The sequence below is a fragment of the Mobula birostris genome, chromosome 13 (genome assembly GCF_030028105.1).
Source record: "Mobula birostris isolate sMobBir1 chromosome 13, sMobBir1.hap1, whole genome shotgun sequence".
NCBI classification, from domain to species: Eukaryota; Metazoa; Chordata; class Chondrichthyes; order Myliobatiformes; family Myliobatidae; genus Mobula; species Mobula birostris.
In genome coordinates, this window is record NC_092382.1 from 17,375,585 (window position 1) to 17,396,856 (window position 21,272).

General features: G+C 42.0%; 1 protein-coding gene across 1 annotated transcript in view; it reads left to right on the forward strand.

Annotated features, from left to right (window-relative positions):
- Positions 1-4,821: 4,821 nt before the first annotated feature.
- LOC140207827 (uncharacterized) overlaps positions 4,822-21,272 on the forward strand; it is a 49,835-nt gene continuing 33,384 nt past the window's right edge. The window contains exons 1-3 of the mRNA XM_072276388.1: positions 4,822-5,630; positions 11,652-14,269; positions 14,534-14,552. Coding sequence (XP_072132489.1) covers positions 12,060-14,269; positions 14,534-14,552 — 2,229 coding nt within the window. The 5' untranslated portion in view covers positions 4,822-5,630; positions 11,652-12,059. The remainder of the gene's footprint in view (positions 5,631-11,651; positions 14,270-14,533; positions 14,553-21,272) is intronic.

The following is a 21,272-nucleotide window of genomic DNA, read 5'->3' on the forward strand; positions in this document are numbered from 1 at the left end:
CTGTTCCTAATCAGACCCTGTCTATCCAGATAATTATATATACCATCTCTGAGAATACTTTCCATCAATTTCCCCACCACTGACGTCAAACTCACAGGTCAATAATTGCTAGGTTTACTCTTAGAACCCTTTTTAAACAATGGAACAACATGAGCAATACGCCAATCCTCCGGCACCATCCCCGTTTCCAATGACATTTGAAATATTTCTGTCAGAGCCTCTGTTATTTCCACACTAACTTCCCTCAAGGTCCTAGGAAATATCCTGTCCGGACCCAGAGACTTACCCACTTTTATATTCCTTAAAAGCGTCAGTACTTCCTCTTCTTTAATCATTATACTTTCCATAACTACCTTTCTTGTTTCCTTTACCTTACACAATTCAATAACTTTCTCCCTGGTGAACACCGAAGAAAAGAAATTGTTCAAAATCTCCCCCATCTCTTTTGGCTCCACACATACCCATCCACTCTGATTCTCTAAGGGATCAATTTTATCCCTCACTATCCTTTTGCTATTAATATCTTTTCAAGATCTAAAGAAGACATAATATCCCTGAGCCATTGAACATGGGTACGGGGAACTTCATCTCTCCACTTAAGGAGTACTGCACGTCTAGCTAAAAGAGAGACAAAAGACAATGTTCGTCATTTAGCCGGGATCAAATGCTTGTCAGAGTCTCGTGAAATACCAAAAAAGGATCAGGTTCCAAATGACAGGGACATGTTTTGACCCACTCTCTCTGGGTACATAATGATATCAAAGACCTTTGGCTTGGGCAACAAGTAGCTTTCACATCACAAATGTGCCAGACTCCAATGAGACAGACTACTGCCCTTCCCTTCATATTCATTGGCATTGCCATCACTGAGTTCACCACCGTCAGTCACCTGGGGGAGGGTTCAGGGGAAATATTTATGTACAATACAGAAACTGGTGTCACCTGTGTGTATTGTGGTGATGCAAAAGTTGCTGGAGAATTTACAAGTGGGAAGAAGTGGAATGATATTTGGAAATCTTGACTTTTTGAAGCATAATTTAGCAAGCAAATGACATATTGATGATGTGCAAAAGCTCTGGTGAGAAAATCCTTCATTACCCGTTACAGGCCTGCTACAGAGGTTGTGTGAGAGTGCAGATGAACTCGATCAAACCCAGAGCACATCAAAGTTCTTATCGAGAGTGATTTGCTAGCTGTTAAAATGAATATCTCTCTATATAAAATTCACTGTGCACATGTTGTCACTGGGTAAAAAAATGGACAGTACAAGATTTATGTGTATACAGGTCATTACAAATTAGAGGGTACATTGGTGGGAAGGTGGGGAGACCTCCAGTGTCCCTGATGCCCTCACCTACGAGATGTGCATCCAGCTGCAGCTTGTAACCCTGCACTTTAAGGAGTTGCAGCTTGAAATGGATGAATTCTGGATCATCCAGCAGTTGGAGGGGGTGATGGATATGAAATGAAGAGAGGTGAGTTACACCCAAGGTGCAGGACACAGGAAACTGGGTCAGAGTGAGGAAGGAGAATGAGTTTAACTAGACATCGCAGAGTACTCTTGTGGCCATCCCACACAACAGCAGGTGGACCACTTTAGAAACTGTTGGGGGGCATTACCTGGCAGAGGAAAGTCAAGGGGGTGATAGGGGTTTAGTTACTTAAAAAGAGTGGGAATAAACGGGACCTTTTCAGAATGGCAGGCAGTGACTAGTGGGGAACCACAAGGCTCAGTGCTGGGACCCCAGTTGTTTACAATATATATGAATGACTTAGACGAGGGAATTAAATGCAGCATCTCCAAGTTTGTGGATGACACAAAGCTGGGCGACAGTGTTAGCTGCGAGGAGGATGCTAAGAGGATGCAGGGTGACTTGGATAGGTTAGGTGAGTGGGCAAATTCATGGCAGGTGTAATTTAATGTGGATAAATGTGAGGTTATCCACTTTGGTGGCAAAAACAGGAAAACAGATTATTATCTGAATGGTGGCCGATTAGGAAAAGGGGAGGTGCAACGAGACCTGGGTGTCATTATACACCAGTCATTGAAAGTGGGCATGCAGGTACAGCAGGCGGTGAAAAAGGCGAATGGTATGCTGGCATTCATAGCAAGAGAATTCGAGTACAGGAGCAGGGAGGTACTACTGCAGTTGTACAAGGCCTTGGTGAGACCACACCTGGAGTATTGTGTGCAGTTTTGGTCCCCTAATCTGAGGAAAGACATCCTTGCCATAGAGGGAGTACAAAGAAGGTTCACCAGATTGATTCCTGGGATGGCAGGACTTTCATATGATGAAAGACTAGATCAACTAGGCTTATACTCGTTGGAATTTAGAAGATTGAGGGGGCATCTTATTGAAAGGTATAACATCCTGAAGGGATTGGACAGGCTAGATGCTGGAAGATCGTTCCCGATGTTGGGGAAGTCCAGAACGAGGGGTCACAGTTTGAGGATAAAAGGGAAGCCTTTTAGGACTGAGATGAGAGAAAACTTCTTCACACAGAGAGTGGTGAATCTGTGGAATTCTCTGCCACAGGAAACAGTTGAGGCCAGTTCATTGGCTATATTTAAGAGGGAGTTAGATATGGCCCTTGTGGCTAAAGGGATCAGGGGGTATGGAGGGAAGCCTGGGGCGGGGTTCTGAGTTGGATGATCAGCCATGATCATACTGAATGGCGGTGCAGGCTCGAAGGGCCAAATGGCCTACTCCTGCACTTATTTTCCATGTTTCTAGTTAGGGCAAAAGAACAAGAGGGGACTAATATCCCAGTGGTAAGGCTTGGTAGTGCTAGTGTGGGGAGAGGGGTGTTGTGGTTAAAATAATTTGAAGGGGGAATGGGAGCCAGAATGACAGAACAAGTAGTGGAGAGGGTGAATTGAATTGACTTCATTACATACAGTACACCCTTAATATGCATGAGGAGGAGTAATCTTTACATTACGTCTCCCTCTAAATGTGCAATGTGTAATTTATAGTAATTTATAATAAATAGTTTGTACATAGAACAGGCAATGTAATGTGGAAATGCAATTGTATCAGCATGAATTAATCAGTCTGATGGTCTGGTGGAAGATGATGTCCCGGAGCCTGTTGGTCCTTTTGCTGTGTTACCATTTCCTGGATGGTAGCAGCAGGAACAGTTTGTGGTTGTGGTGAATTGGGTCTCCAATATCCTTTGGGCCCTTTTTACACACCTGTCTCTGTAAATGTCCTGAATAGTGGGAAGTTCACATCTACAGATGAGCTGGGCTGTCCACACCACACTCTGCAGGGTCCTGCGATTAAGGGAAGTACAGTTCCCATACCAGGCAGTGATGCAGCCAGTCAGGATGCTCTCAATTGTGTTCCAGTAGAAAGTTCTTAGGATTTGGGGCCCCATCCCAAACTTCTTCAACCATCTGAGGTGAAGGAAGTGCTGGTGTGCTCTTTTCATAACACAGCCGGTATGTAGAGACCATGTGAGATCCTTGGTGATGTTTATGCCGAGGAACTTAAAAGCTGTTCACCCTCTCAACCCCAGATCCACTGATGTCAATAGGGCTTAGCCTGTCTCCATTCCTCCTGTTGTCCACAATCTGCTCCTTTGTTTTTGTGACAATGAGGGAGAGTTTGTTTTCTTGACACCAGTCAGATGTTGTTCAGACCTCCGGTAGAGTCAGCAATCAAATGGTTGAGCATGGAGCGATGAATATGCTGAGCTGTGTATATCACAATGCAAGAGGCATCGTAGGAAATCCAGATGAGCTCAGGACAGAAAATTATGATATTGTAGTCATTATTGGGACTTGGTTGCACCCAATAGTCTGAAGGATTTAGAGGAACAAATTTCTACAGAGATCAAGGACAATGCCAAGAAACAAAGGTTGATTCAGTAAGTGATTTTAATTTTCCATATATTGACTGGGACTCCCATACTGTGAAAGGACTAGATGGGGTAGAGTTTGTCAAATGTGCTCTTATTCAGTATGCAGAATTCCTGATGTAGGAGTGTCCAATAATCTGTTAGTAAATGATCCAGGGCTGGTGACATAAATTAGTGATCATAATGCCATGAGATTCAAAGTAAAAATGGAAAAAAAGCGGTCTGGACCATGGGTTGAGATTCTAAATTGGAGAAGGGTCAATTCTGAAGGTCTCAGAAAGGATCTGACAAGTGTGGTTTGGGACAGGCTGTTTTCTGGCAAAGGAGTACTTGGTAAGTGGGAGGCCTTCAGAAGTGAAGTTTGAAGGTGTAGAGTTTGTATGTGCCTGCCAAAATAAAAGTTGAAGGGTAACTGGTGCAGGGAAACTTGGTTTTCAAGCGATATTGAGGCCCGGGATATTTTGTTCCTCTGTTGTGGTACAACCAAGGCTCAGGACTACAGTATCATAATTCCACGCCCTGAGCTCATTTGACATTTTTTTTTGTCGTCTTCTGTTGGTTTCTAAAAGCTTCCCAATAGTTTTTGTTCTGTTTTTGCCCTTTCTTTGGCTTTTATGTTGGCTGTGGCTTCTCATTTCAGCCACGGTTGTGTCCTTCTGCCTTTCCAATGCTTCCACTTCTTTGGGATGTATCGATCACTCAGCTCCCGAACTCCTCCCATTGCTGCTCCGTTGTCACTCCTACCTTTTCCCTTCCAAACATGTTTATCCAGCTTCTCTGTCATAAAAACATGGAGAGGTTCAGTACACAAACAGGCTATTTGGCCCATCTGGTCAATGCTGAAATAGCATTTAAGCTGTCTAATGCAACTACCTGCACCGGGACCATTGCCCTTGTTACGTAACTGGCAACGATGAATATCAATCGAGACAGGTTATATAAAAACAACCAAACATTTATTAAACAGAGATAAGCAATATAAAAACAAACAAAAACCTTAACTGAAAGTTAACCGCTATGCAGCCGTTCAACAAATCATCACTCAGCACTGGTTCTTAAAGCGTTAAATGCGAAAATAGTTCTTAAAACGGTAAAGTCAAATACGGTTCTTAAAATGGTAAATTCTAAAGTCCGACAGATTTATACATTCAATTGGGAGAGACTTCTCTGGAGAAGGATTTCTTCATTGACACGACTTTCCAGTTTGTTCTGACCAAAGGATTCACGATGCAGGAAATAAACGGCTTAAGACAACTGACCGTCAATTCTAGAGAGCACCTTGCATGAACTACCTTGCTCTTTTGGTATGAGTTATCTTTGATGCAGGTCGCTACTCCTTCAACGAAGACTCAATAAGGTCGATCCTTTATTAAACTGCCGAACATTCCCAACTTCTCTTAATCCTTCGTATCCTGTATTTCGATGAAGTTTTCACTCTCCAGTACTGCTGGAAAAAGGTACATCAGTGCATCTAGCAAAAATTGCCAATCCAGCTCTGTTGTACCTTGCAACAGAAAGTAACACTCCTTTTTAAAAATGAAACTGTGTCATAAAAACAAATATGCAACAGAGACGGAGACACAGACGCACGTTCTAGCTGGAAAACTAAAAACTAAAATCTAACTGCGTCAACTGAGGTCTTCCCTTATATACCCGTGGTGCACGTGTCCCCATGTGACCTCACATCAGCGGGAAAATTACATCAGGTGACCTCCAGAAGACCATTACATCATTCTCACAAAAAAAGAATCACAGATCTCCTTGAGGTATGTAACACCTTCCTCCAAAATAAACATATTGGTCTCTCAAAGAACAAAATTTTAACAATTAACAATTTATACAAAGGTATAAAACTTACAACATACACAATATATACAGTCTTATCTTTCAGCACTTTACAAACTAATATACAGTAGGAGTGTTACAAATTTTAAAATACCACTCCATAAAAACAATTTTTCATTGTACATTTAACATCTAGATAAACGATCAGTGATCACAATGTCTTTACCCTTAATATGAGTGATCAGAATATTGTACTCCTGTAACATTGAACTGTGTTACTAAATTGAAGTTTAATTTCCTTAACCCTTTTCCTTAACGGTCACAGTGGCCTGACCAAATTCACTGTTAGCTAAGTTAATAGTTAAGTTAGCTTTTGAAAGTCTGTCAAATAATTTCCCCACCGCAGTAATATGTGCTTTCCACGTATTATTTCCTGTAACTAAATCATCAATATAGGCATCTGTATCTTTTAATCCCTGAATCATGCTATTAATCATCCTCTGAAATGTACCTGGTGCATTCTTCATCCCAAATGGAAGAACATTATATTCATATAACCCAGATGGGGTTACCAATACTGAAATCTCTCTACCTCTATCTGTCAATGGAACACACCAATAAGCTCTTAACAAATCAATCTTTGTAAGGAATTTGGCTTGTCCAACTTTATCCACACAATCATCTACCCTAGGGATTGGATATGCATCAGTTTTTGTCACAGCATTCACCTTCCTGTAATCTGTACAAAACCTAATACTATTATCTGGCTTAGGCACCATAATGCACAGTGAACTCCAATTCAAATTAGAGTGTCTAATAATATCATTCTCTAACATATACTTAATTTCTTATTTGGCAAGTTCACATTTTTCCCTGTTCATTCGATACGGATGTTGTTTTATGGGTTTTGCATCTCAACATCTACATCAACTGTAGCTACAGTGGCTGTTCTAGGAACATCTGGAAATAAATCTCTGTATTTAAAAATTAACTGTTTCATCTGCTGTCTCTGCTCTGGCTGTAAATAAGCTAATTTTCCATAAATATTTTCTAGAATTTTTGAATTTGGTAACGTGGCTGAAATAATGTTGAGTTTAAAATGAGTTTCAGATGAATCATCCCTTAAGGTTTTATCAAGATCAGACTCATTATTGATCACAATAGTCATAGCAGCAGTCTCTCTCTTAATATGGTTTTACCATATTTATATGACACAGCTGTGTTGTCTTTCTCCGATCTGGGGTTTTTATCACGTAATCTACATCATTTACCTTAGATTTAATCTCATAAGGACCATGAAATTTAGCTTGTAATGGGTTTGTTTGCACTGGGAAAAGAACCAACACCTTATCTCCAGGCTTAAATGACCTCATCCTAGCTTCCTTATCATACCAAGTCTTCATCTTCTCTTGAGCTAATTTAAAATTTCCTTTGCCAAGCTACAAGCTTTATATAATCTTTCTTTAAATTAAAAAAAAACATAATCTAGCAAACTAGTGTGTACCTCTTTATTAATCCACTGTTCTTTCAACAAGGCCAAAGGTCCTCAAACTCTATGCCCAACCACAAGTTCAAAAGGACTAAAACCTAATGATTCCTGTACTGCCTCTCATACTGCAAAAAGTAGTAAATGTATACCTTCATTCCAGTCTTTTTCATTTTCCACACAATATGTCCTAATCATAGTTTTTAATGTAGAATGAAATCTCTCCAAGGCTCCTTGTGATTTTGGATGATAGGCTGATGAGATAATCTGTTTTGCTCCCAGTTTATAAACTATTTGCTGAAACAATCCAGACATACAATGACTACCTTGATCCGGTTGTATTTCCTTAGGCAACCCAAAATAAGTAAAAAAAACTATAAGACCCTTTGTCACAGTTTTGGCTGTTATATTCCTAAGAGGTACTGCCTCTGGAAACCTAGACGCTGTGCACATAATAGTTAACAAATATTGATGTCCAGGTTTAGTTTTTGGCAAAGGACCTACACAGTCTACAATGATTTTTGAGAACGGCTCACCAAGTACTGGAATTGGTTGCAGTGGGGCCACTGGAGTAACCTGATTAGGTTTACCCACAATTTGACATGTATGGGACGTTCTGCAAAATGTCGCTACACCTTGTCTTAAACTAGGCCAATAAAAATGTTTAGAAACTTTGTTCATAGTTTTCTTTACACCTAGATGACCACCCAAAGGAATACTATGAGCCATAGTTAAAACCTCATTTCGATAAACTTTAGGAACTACTACCCGATGATTAACCTCCCATTCCTCACTAGCAGGAATTGTAGGTGCTCTCCACTTTCTCATTAATAGTCCCTTTTCAAAATAATATCCCACTGGTACTTTTTCAATTTCACTATCTGAAAGAGCTTGTTCTTCTGCTATCATCTCCTTCCGAGATAAAGACAAATCTTCCTGGTCAGACTTACCACCAAAATCCTGATCAAATAACGTAGGTAAGAAAGTTTCTGATACATCCTCAAAATTCGAATCTTGAGTTGAACTGTCATGGGTAACAACCTCATCCTGTACATCAGTCTTTTTAGCCATAGCTCTTGTTACAACACAGGAAGAATCTGTGTTAGATTCCCTCTGTGGTTCCTCAGAATTTGAATTTATTTTCAAATGCACTTCAGGAAAAACTTGTCCACATGCTAAATCATTCCATAACAAAAGAGAAACATCATTCACAGTTAAACTGGATTGTAGCCCTACTTTAACAATCCCTGTAACTAATCCTGACCTTAAATTTACTCTATGCAAATGTCCTGGCATGAGGGCACTCCCAACTCCTCTTATATAATTTACCTCACAATGTCAGACTTTAGTCAGACTTCAGATTTTAGCACACTGTCTAATATTAGTGATTGAGAAGCTCCAGTATCTCTAAGTATTCTTATTGGTACTGAATTAGATCCTTCTTTCAAGGATACAAATCCTTCTGTTATAAAAGTTTCATATCCCCTCTTAACTTGGTCAGACTCTGACACATCTTCATTAATGTTTTCTAAACCCTGTGAATTTAAAGGTGTTTCAATATGCTGCACACAAGCATCTGGGTCGGCTTCTTTCTCTTTCTTTTTCAATCAAAAGCAATTAGCTATTACATGTCCAGGTTTCTTACAATAATTACAAATAATACCAAAAATGTCTTTCCTTCACATGTCTCCCTTCATCCTTACTTTTCTCACTCACTTCAGGTTTAATTTCTGGTTTACATTGACTCTCTGTGCTATTTTTCCTTTTAAAAATTTTACCTGCAGAAAATTTATTCTTATGAATTAAAGCATATTCATCAGCTAATTTAGCAATCTCCTGCAATGTAGCAATGTCCCTTTCATTTAAGTATGTTCTCACTTCAACAGGAATGCTTCTTTTAAATTCCTCCAGTAAAATCAACTCTTTTAATGTATTAAACTCCCCATTCACATTTTTAGAGGAAACCCATCTCTCAAAACACATAGATTTCTCATAGGCAAATTCTACATAAGTTTTTTCCACAGATTTCTTCAAATTTCTGTATCTTTCTCTATACGCTTCCAGAACCAACTCATATGCCTTTAATATATGCTGTTTAACAGTATCATAATCCAGTGCTTGCTCAGCATTTAAAGCTGTATAAGCTTGTTGTGCCTTGCCTTTAATTACACTTTGTAACATCACGCGGCCATTGCTCTTTCGGCCACTTTAAACTCAGTGCATCGGTTTTGAAATGCTGGAAATATTTGTCCACTTCAGCTTCATTAAATGGAGGAGCCAAAATAACCTCACGACTAGCAATAAACTGTTTCTTAGAACCAGAAGACTGATTTCCCATCCTTAATTTCTCCATCTCAAACTCAAATTTCCTCCGGTTTTCAGCTTCCCTTTCTTCAAATGCCCTTTTTTAATTAGCCTCTCTTTTGGCCATTTCCACTTTAAATCTTTCAAACGTCAACTGTTCAAGGTGCAACTGCATTTCCAGATTAGTCATTGGAAACCTATCTAACACCTCATCATCAAAAGTTTTCAAATTAATATAATGCTCAGCGATTTTCTTTGTATTAAAGCCTTTGTGGTATTCTTTGTAATTCCTTTAATATCCAACCTCCTCGCAATCTCCAATACCTCAGGTTTTTTTGCATTCACTAAAGACACCGAGTCAGGCATGTCCATAAACTCGTTAATATTCATTGTTGCCGAATACCACTCACACACCAATCCAACTCAAAAAAATCGGGTATTTTCCTTTTCCAAATCAGAATGGCAATTATCAGCACTTAACCTCAAAATCGGAACATCTCCTGGCTGAGCCCCCACAAATTATGTTATGTAACCAGCAACAATGAATATCAATCGAGACAGGTTATAGGAAAACAACCAAACATTTATTAAACACGGATAAACAATATAAAAACAAACAAAAACCTTAACCGGAAGTTATGCAGCCGTTCAACAAATCGTCACTTGGCACTGGTTCTTAAAGCGTTAAATGTGAAAACAGTACATAAAGTGGTAAAGTCAAATACGGTTCTTAAAATGGTAAATTCGAAAGTCCAACAGATTTATACATTCAATTGGGAGAGACTTCTCTGGAGAAGGACTTCTTCATTGACACGACTTTCCTGTTTGTTCTGACCAAAGGATTCATGATGCAGGAAATAAACGGCTTAAAACAACAGACCATAAATTCTAGAGAGCACCTTGCATGAACTACCTTGCTCTTTTGGTATGAGTTATCTTCGATGCAGGTCGCTACTCCTTCAACAAAGACTCAATAAGGTCGATCATTTATTAAGCTGCCAAACATTCCTGATTTCTCTTAGTCCTTCGGGTCCTGTACTTCGAAAAAGTCTTCACTCTCCAATACTGCTGGAAAAAGGTACATCAACACATCTAGCAAAAATTTGCAGTCCAGCACTATTGTACCTTCAAACAGAACGTAACATGCCGTTTTAAAAATGAAACTGCGTCATAAAAACAAATACGCAATAGAAACGGAGACACAGACGCACGTTCTAGCTGGAAAACTAAAAACTAAAAACTAACTGCGTCATCTGAGGTCTTCCCTTATATACCCATGGTGAAAATGTCCTCACGTGACCTCACATCGGCGGGAAAATTACATCAGGTGACCTCCAAAAGAGCATTACATTGTTCTCACAAAAAAAATCACATCTCCTTGAGGTATGTAACACCCTCCATACCCCTACCATCCAGGCTCCCATCCGAACTTCTTTTAAATGGTGAAACCGAGCTCACATTCACCACTTGTGCTGGCATCTCATTCCACACTCTCACAACCATTTCAATAAAGAGATTTTCCAAATGTTCCCATTAAATTTTCACCTTCCCCACTTACCCATGACCTCTGGTCATCATCCCACCCAACCTCAGTGGAAAAAGCTGTTTGCAATTACCCTATCTATACCGTCATAATTTTGTACACTTTTAACAAATCCTCAAGGCAATGTATAATTTCCTTGTTTATGTTTAGAGCCTTTTTTAGGTGTATAAAATGATGAGGGGCATTGATCGTGTGGATCGCCAGAGGTTTTTTCCTAGGGCTGAAATGGCTAACACGAGGGGGTATAGTTTTAAGGTGCTTTGAAATAGATACCGAGGGGATGACAGGGGTAAGTTTTTTACACAGAGAGTGCTGGGTGCGTGGAATGCACTGCCAGCTATTTGTGTGAGAGTGTTTCAGTTCCTACCAGTCATCCATGCAGCTCAGTGGGAACAGGGAATAATACGAATAGACAGAGTCAAACTGAGCCAGGTCACAGATTGGAGATGGCAGAAATTCCCATTGTTATCGAGACAGGAACAGTATCAGAGAATATGTTGGTCATTCTAGATACCAGCACTGTGCCCAGTTAGAAGATGATTTCTCTCTCGAACTTGGATTGAACCTCACTGTAATAGTGTGATGCCAGATCACACCTTGACAACTCAAGTGATCTCATCTGAAATACTGTCTTACACCCATTGATGGATTTTGTAAATATTTTTACAGGTTAAAAATGACAAGGAATTTGTCTATGGGAATCTCGAACACAGCAAGCCAGTTTTGCTGTCTCTAGCCGGATATTTAAGAAGTGGAGCAAGGGATTCACTTGATCATCCTTTGTGCTCGGACTGTGACGAGGGATTCACTCGATCATCTGACAGACTGGCACGCCCGTCATTTTACACAAGGACCTACACGTTCACCTGCTCAGTCAGTGGGAATGGATTCAGTCGGTCATCTCAACTGAAGGTACATCAGCAAGTTCACACTGGGACAAGGCCATTCACCTGTTCTGTGTGTGAGAAGGGATTCAGTCGGTCATCCCACCTGTGGACACACCAGTCGGTTCACCCTGGGCAGAGGCTGGTCAGCTGCTGAATTTGTGGGGAAGAATACACTCGGTCATCTGACCTAATGGCTCACCAGCAAGTTCACACTAGGGAGAGGTTGTACACCTGCTCGGACTGTGGGAAGGGATTTACTAAATCATCTCACCTACTGAGGCACCAGTCAGTACACACTGGGGAGAGGCCATTCACCTGCTCCGACTGTGGGAAGGGATTCACTTTGTCATCCCAACTGAAGGTACATCAGCGAGTTCACACTGGGGAGAGGCCGTTCACCTGCTCCGACTGTGGGAAGGGATTCACTTTGTCATCCCAATTGAAGGTACATCAGCGAGTTCACACTGGGGAGAGGCCGTTCACCTGCCCAGACTGTGGGAAGAGATTCACTCGGTCATCTCATCTACAGAGACACCAGCGAATTCACACTGGGGAGAGGCCATTCACCTGCACAGTGTGTGGGAAGCGATTCACTCGGCCATCCCACCTACAAGCACACTGGTCTGTTCACACTGGGGAGAGGCCGTTCACCTGCTCAATGTGTGGGAATAGATTCACTTGCTCATCCCACCTGAAGGTACATCAGCGAGTTCACACCGGGGAGAGGCCGTTTATCTGCTCAGACTGCGGGAAGGGATTCACTTGCTCATACCAACTGAAGGTGCATCAGCTAGTTCATACTGGAGAGAGGCCATTCACCTGCTCAGACTGTGGGAAGGGATTCACTTGCTCATCCCAACTGAAGGTACATCAGCGAGTTCACACTGGGGAGAGGCCATTCACTTGCTCAGTGTGTGGGAAGGGATTCACTCGATCATCCCACCTGCAAGTACACTCGTCTGTTCACACTGGAGAGAGACCGTTCACCTGCTCAAACTGTGGGAAAGGATTCACTCAGTCATCTGAACTGAAGGTACATCAGCGAGTTCACACTGGAGAGCGGCCGTTTACCTGCTCAGACTGTGGGAAGGGATTCACTTCGTCATCTCAACTGAAGGTACATCAGCGAGTTCACACTGGAGAGAGGCCGTTCACCTGCTCAGACTGTGGGAAAGAATTCATTTGCTCATCCAAACTGAAGGTACATCAGCGAGTTCACACTGGGGAGAGGCCATTCACCTGCTCAGTGTGTGGGAAGGGATTCACTTGCTCATCCCAACTGATGGTACATCAGCGAGTTCACACTGGGGAGAGGCCATTCACCTGCTCAAACTGCGGGAAGGGATTCACTCAGTCATCTGAACTGAAGGTACACCAGCGAGTTCACACCGGGGAACGGCCGTTCACCTGCTCGAACTGCGGGAAGGGATTCAGTCAGTCATCTGAACTGAAGGTACACCAGCGAGTTCACACTGGGGAACGGCCGTTCATCTGCTCAAACTGCGGGAAGGGATTCAGTCAGTCATCTGAACTGAAGGTACACCAGCGAGTTCATACTGGAGAGCGGCCATTCACCTGCTCAGACTGTGGGAAGGGATTCACTTGCTCATCCCAACTGAAGGCACATAGGCGAGTTCACACTGGGGAGAGGCCGTTCACCTGCTTGCACTGTGGGAAGGGATTTACTTCCTCATCCCAACTGAAGGTACATCAGCGAGTTCACACTGGGGAGAGGCCGTTCACCTGCTCAGACTGTGGGAAGGGATTCACTCAGTCATCCGCCCTAATGGCACACCAGCGAGTTCACAGTGGGGAGCGGCCGTACACCTGCTCTGTCTGTGGGAAGGGATTCACTCAGTCATGCACCCTACAGAGACACGAGCGAGTTCACAGTGGGGAGCGGCCGTTCACCTGCTCAGATTGTGGGAAAGGATTTACTCAGGCATCCGAACTACAGGCACACCGGTCAGTTCATACTGGGGAGTGGCCGTTCACCTGCTCAGTCTGTGGGAAGGGATTCACTTGGTCAACTGAACTACAGGCACACCAGTCAGTTCATACTGGGGAGAGGCCGTTCACCTGCTCAGTCTGTGGGAAGGGATTCACTAAGTCATATCAACTGAAGGTACATCAGCACGTTCACACTGGAGAGAGGCCGTTCACCTGCTCAGACTGTGGAAAAGGATTCACTTCGTCATCTCAACTACTGATGCACCAGCGAGTTCACACTGGAGAGAGGCCGTTCACCTGCCGAGACTGTGGGAAGGGATTCACTCGGTCATCTCATCTACAGAGACACCAGCGTGTTCACACAGGGGAGAGGCCATTCAGCTGCTCAGTGTGTGGGAAGGGATTCACTCGGTCATCGAATCTACAGAAACACCAGCGAGTTCACACCGAGTAGAGGTCGATCAGCTGCTCAGACTTTGGGAGGAGATTCTCTGAGCACTCTGCACCGAATGTGCATCATTGGGTTGACAGTGGGGAGAGGCCGTTCGACAGCTGTGAATGTGGGAAGCGATTCACTCAGTATTCTAACCTGATGTAACTCTCACTTTGACTGGCAGCTTAATATAGGGGGTGATAGCCCCCCCCCAGCCCGGCCAGTCTTAAGAAATCTTGTTTGGGTGGATGCTGCTTGATGTGTTCCCTGTTACAAATCAGTACCCTGAGAAAACAAACGGTACATAATCTGTGATTAAACGTTTGGGCTTTATAGTTTCTTACTTTGACTATAGAACGAGTAAAAAAAATAATGAAGAAGAAAGGCCCAATCTCTCCATTCATGTCTTCTCATCGCTCCCCGGCAAAAGACTGCAAAAATCTCTCTTCCAGACTCCCAAGAAAGAACAACATTTCTCTCATTGGATAGCCCTGCGTTCCAAAACCCTGTTGTCTCTAGTCGTAACCTAAACATTGCTGCTACAGAGAAACCGTTACCTCAGCAGTGATGCATTGCAGAGAGGCCATTCCATTAGCAGTGAAACCTCACAGCATGTTACACTTGTGACATAGTACTGGAATGTTTCAATAAGCTGCTTGCTGGATATTTGTCCATCACCGTTGCTGAATGCAATTTTGAGAGTGACTGTTGGTGCTGAACTCTGCAATTATTGCTGCTGCTCACCACACCCAGTCTGCACCCTGGTCACTGAGCATGGGAGGAGTTTCTTCTGCTGCATATTCACCTTTATTGGGACTGGAGTTTTATATGGACTGGAGTGGAGAGCGGCCAGTGAAGGAGTGGAGCTTTGAGGCTTTGGCTCGAGAGGTTCTGGCAGTTGGATTGTGCAATCATGTCAATCAAAATTTGAACAGCTCAGAATGCAGCTGATTGGGCAATCAAGGTCAGGGGACCAAGCAATTTGATTGGGCAATTGTAAATTGAGAAGCTCAACAAACAAGTAAAAAGAGGGGTAGCTGAAGCGGAGCGGCCAGTGAGTGAGTGGGCCAGTGAAGGAGTGGAGCTTTGAGGCTTTGGCTCGAGAGGTTTCGGCGAGAAGAGGCAGAGGACGAGCTTGCTCCCAGTAAGGTAAGGCTGGGTATGTTTCTTTAATTATTTTGATTAACTTAGGAGTTGGTAATGGAGGCAGTAGATAGGACAGTCCAGTGCTCTGATTGTAGGATGTGGGAAGTGAGGGACAGCACAATTGTCTCTGATGACTAAACCTCAGGGATCTGTACTAGGTCCAATGTTGTTTGTCATATATATTAATGATCTGGATGATGGGGTGGTAAATTGGATGAGTAAGTATTAGATGATACTGAGATAGGTGGAGTTGTGGATAATGAAGAATATTTTCAAAGCTTGCAGACAGGATTTAGACCACTTAGAAGAGTGGGCTGAAAGATGGCAGAAGGAGTTTAATGCTGATAAATGTGAGGTGCTGCATTTTGGTAGGAGTGATCAAAATAGGGCATACATGGTAAATGGTAGGGCATTGAAGAATGCAGTAGAACAGAGGGATCTAGGAGTAATGGTGCATAGTTCCCTGAAGGTGGAGTCTCGTTTGGATAGGGTGGTGAAGAAAGCTTTTGGTATGCTGGCCTTTATAAATCAGAGCATTGAGTATAAGAGTTGGGATGTAATGTTGAAATTGTACAAGGCATTGGTAAGGCCAAATTTGGAGTATTGTATACAGTTCTGATCACTGAATTATAGGAAAGATGTCAATAAAATTGAGAGAGTACAGAGGAGATTTACTAAAATGTTGCCTGGATTTCATCTCCTAAGTTACAGCAAAAGGTTGAACAAATTAGGTCTTTATTCTTTGGAGCGTAAGAATATTGGGAGTTAGGAAAAAAGTTAAAAAGCAGGACCTCAAGGGTGGTAATCTCAGGATTGCTGCCTGTGCCACGAGACAGAGAGGGTAGGAACAGGAAGTCATGGCAGTTGAATGCGTGGCTGAAGAGTTGGTGCAGGGGGCAGGGGTTCAGATTTCTGGAGCATTGGGATCTCTTCTGGGGAAGGTCTGACCTGTACAACAAGGACGGGCTGCACCTGAACTGGAAAGGAACCAATATCCTGGTGGGCAGGTTTGCTGGAGCTGTTGGGGAGGGTTTAAACTAGTTTGTCAGGGGGGTGGGAATCAGAATGTGAGTGCAGAGATGAGGGTAGAAGGACAAGGGCATGATGCTATGTGTTCTGAGTTGCTGAGGAAGGGCAGGCAGGGGACAAAACATACATGTAGCCAGTTCGAGGGGTTGAAGTGTGTCTATTTCAATGCCAGGAGTATTAGGAATAAAGGGGATGAACTTAGAAAATGGATCAGTACGTGGAACTACGATGTTGTGGCCGTTACTGAAACTTGGCTGGAGGAAGGGCAGGATTGGCTGATGCAGGTACCGGGGTTTAGGTGTTTTAAAAGGAATAGGATGGGAGGTAGAAAAGGGGGGGAGTAGCATTACTGATCAGGGATAGTATCACAGCTGTAGGAAGGGAGGTCGCTGCAGAGGGGGTGTCCACTGAGTCGGTGTGGGTGGAAGTCACAAATAGGAAGGGATCAATCACTGTGCCGGGAGTGGTCTATAGGCCCCCAAATAGCCCTCGGGACATCGAGGAGCAGATAAGCAGGCAGATTTTAGAATGGTGCAGGAAATACAGGGTTGTAGTTATGGGTGATTTCAACTTCCCTCATATTGACTGGCACCTCCTGACTGCAAGGGGGATAGATGGGGCTGAATTTGTCAGGTGTGTTCAAGAAGGATTCCTGACACAGTATGTGGACCGTTCGACGAGAGGAGAGGCCATACTGGATCTAGTTCTGGGTAATGAACCTGGTCAGGTGGCAGACATCTTGGTGGGGGAGCATTTTGGTGAGAGTGACCACAACTCCCTTAGCTTCAGCATAGCTATGGAAAAGGATAAAAACAGACAAAATGGGAAAGTGCTTAACTGGAGAAGGGCTAACTATGAATGGATGAGGCAGGAACTAGCGAGAGTAAATTGGAAACAGGTGTTGAAAGGTGAAAGCACAGAAGTAATGTGGAGGAAGTTTAGGGACCACTTGTGCTGGGTTCAGGATAGGTTTGTCCCACTGAGGCAAGGAAAAAATGGTCGGAAAAGGGAACCGTGGCTGACGAAACACGCGAGGCAACTCGTCAAGTGGAAGAAGGAAGCAGATGTTAGATATAAGAAGCAGTCAGAGCCCTGTTGGTTGCTTTTCGATTGCTCCTACCTTGTTTACTTAATTGTCTCCTACCAGTCTTTTTTTTTTGAAACCTTATTATAAAACTTCAATACTGCTTTACTGTGGCTGGGAAAAGAACCAAAGCGTTTGCAAAAGAAAGAGAAACAGAAGATGAATCCGCAGTCACTTTGGATTCAATCAGTGACTTACTTAAACGGCAAAAGTAGGAATTCTGTGAAGAGTTTCAACGGCTTAACAGCAAATTGGATACAATTCAGTGAACTTTATTTGAGCATGAGAACCAAATTCAGGAGAATACTGCGAAGCTAATGATACTTGAAGAGGACACTGAAGATACAATTAAACTCTGCAAAGAGTTATCTTTATCCAATGATAAAATGCTGAGAAGGATCATCAGTCTCGAAAATAAAAATAGGAGAAATAACTTGCGAATCCTGGGTCTTGAAGAATCAATTGAATGCGCTGACCCTACGAAGTTTTTTGCAAACTTTCTGAAGCAGATTTTCCCTGCTTTATTCACATCTGAGCTGAAGCTCGATCGAGCTTCTCGCTCTCTGACTTTGAAGCCATTGTCCTTGGTGGCGAAACCCAGATCGATCAGACTAGTCTTTCATGAATTTCGTATGAAGGACCTTTTAATTCACCATACCCGGAGACAAGGAATGATCGATTTCCAAAATTGCAAGGTTAGATTTGTGGAAGACTATTCACCTGAAGTTTTGGCTGATCGCATGAAATATAAAGAAGTTATGTCGGAATTTTATAATAAAGGGTATAAACCATCTCTTCAGTTCCCCGCACGTCTGAGTATTGTTTTGAAGAACGGATTGCGAAAAAGAATAAATTCAGTTGAAGATGCAAAAGAGTTTCTGAAGGATGAATTCTAAAACTGTTATACTTCTTATTTGATCAAGTTTTTTTCTTCTGTTAATATGAATTTGAAATAAGGTTACGTTTTGGCTGTTCATATATTGTCTTTTGTCATATATTTTTTGATACTACTTTATTTTATCCCTTTTTGAGGCTTTCTTTTAATACAGCTTTCTTTGAATTTGTTTAAATTGATCCTTTCACATTTTCAAATACTAAGTTGTTTTACTTTTTATGTTGTGTGTTGGTAGGGACATAATGACATTGCAGGACTGGAGTTCTTTCTGTCAACAGGATTTTTTGGGGCCGGTACTTCTATTGGTCAGCTTTCTCGCTTTGGGTAGGGGAGGGGGTAGGGCCTATTTCTCTCTGGGAGCTGTGTTGGGTTGAATATATGATTGTTTGTTTCAATACCTTACTTTACGGTTTGCTTTCTAGTTTTAATAACTTATGGCCAGATCTTTTAATTACATGTTGATTGGTATTTAAAATGGTTCGAAATATTCACCTGTTTAGTTTGAATGTGAAAGGGTGAATCACCCCACCAAAAGGAACAAAGTGTTTGCTTATATTAAAAAAATGAAAGCACCCATTATTTTTTTTTACAAGAAACACACATACACAGCTGTGATACCTTACGTTTTTTTTACTGAGTGGAAGGGTAAGGAATTCTACTCTTCGTTTAACGCAAAATCCCGTGGAGTTTCGATTTTTTGTAGATACTACAGTTCCCTTTATTCAGCATAAAGTTGTTTCGGACCCTAATGGTCGTTTTGTTATTGTATCAGGGAGTTTAGACAGTAAGTTGATTGTTTTTGCTCATGTTTATGCCCCCAATGTAGATGATCCAGGATTTTTTGAGCGTCTATTTTCATATTTGCTAGATTTGTGTACTTACGCCCTTGTGATGGGAGGAGATTTTAACTGCTGGTTAGATCCAGTATTTGATCACTCATTTGTTAAACCAGCCACACTTAATAAATCAGCTTTGTTTATCCAATCTTTTCTAACTAAATGTGGTATAGTTGATGCTTGGCGATTTCTTCATCTGACGGACAGGGAGTATTCTTTTTTCTCTCATGTCTATCATTCTTATACCGGGATTGACTTTATTTTTATTGATAGTCAAATGATTCCATTAGTTCGATCAATTGAATATAAAGAGATTGCTATCTCTGACCACTCTCCTGTAATTCTATCTTTAAATCTTCCTGGTCCTATCCCCATGAGTAGATTTTGGCGATTTAATTCAACTCTGTTATCCGATGAGGATTTTTTAAAAAAATTATGGAGAATCAAATTACTCTTTATTTTTGAAGAAAATACGTTGGAAGAGGCGTCTAGCCTGATTATATGGGATACTTTTAAAGCGTACATCCGGTGTCAAATTATTTCTTATACTGCAAACATCATTAGAAAAGCTAACAAAGAAAGAAATGAATTAGCCAATCAGTTAAAGCAACTGGACCATAAATATGCTTCTGTACCTGATCCTGAAACATATAAGAGACGTATTGAAACTAAAACTAAATATGATCTTCTTTTAACATATCCAATTGAAAGCCAACTTTTAAAAGATAGAAGTCAACTTCATATTCACGGAGATAAAACTGGTAAGCTACTGGCTAATCAATTGAAGCCATTTTCAGCCAAGCGGCAAATTAAAGAAATACATAAAATTAATGGGGACGTGACAACTGACCACCTTGAAATTAATGAACTTTTAGAGAATTTTATTCTAAATTGTATAGATCTGACTCTGTTAATGATAATATTGCAATGAATAATTTTTTAGATCAATTAAATATTCCTAATCTTTCATTAGATGATCGTAGGCAATTGGATCAACCTATTTCCCAGGATGAAATTGCTCAGGCTATTTGAGAATTGCATTCTGGGAAATCCCCAGGACCCGGTGGATTCTCTGGAGAATTTTATTAGGCTTTTTCCTCCTTGCTTATACCACATTTATGTTCTACCCTTACAGGAAGGAAGACAACCAGAGTCTTTTTACGGAGCTTCCATTTTGCTCATTCTCAAAAAGAATATGAATCCTACTAAATGCTCTTCGTATAGACCTATCTCTTTACTCAATTTTGATACTAAAATTTTATCTAAAGTGTTGGCTTGAAGATATATCTTGCACATGCACCAGTCGTGCATGCAGCCTGGTACAGCCAATCCGATCTATTCCTTTTACTTTTTAATTTCCGTTATTTTTTGTATTTTTTTTCTCACGGTAACACGTCGAAGCTGCACGCTGTCTAACATGCTGGTAGAGAGAGTTTTCTTTGGGTTTTCTTTAGCACTGGAAATGGTTACATCCCAACATGCGAGACAGAAGCAAGGTCGCACTGTATATTTCACGGACCAGCAAACACCGGCCGGCTTAGCGAACAGAGCGATGGACACCCCAGCTGAAATCCGGAGGAAAACACACAGAGGGGGATCACAAAGTCGAGGAAAGAGGACCGGGTCGAGACAACAGAGACTTTTGGAGAAGAGGAGTTCGGTGGGTAATTCCATTCCGGCTGACCGGAAGTGCACTGAGAGCGGTAAGCGTGAAGGAGTTCGGTGCTTACTGATCTGGCTAACAACGGATAGTGCAATCCGGGGTATATTATGATTGAGGAATGTGTTTGCAGACTGGATATTGAACTTTTTACTGTTGGACTTCGGCCACATTCCACCGTGATACAACACTTGGCAGCACGGGAGGTCGTACCTGCCTGTGGCCATCGAACATGCAGCTCCTCCCGTGGAGGGTCAGACACCCTGAGCCGATAGACTGGTCCTGGAATTATTTTCCATCTGGCATAGTTTGCATTTTGGTGTTTGATTGTTGGGGTTTTTTGTATTGCTATATTTACGCTCTATTCTTG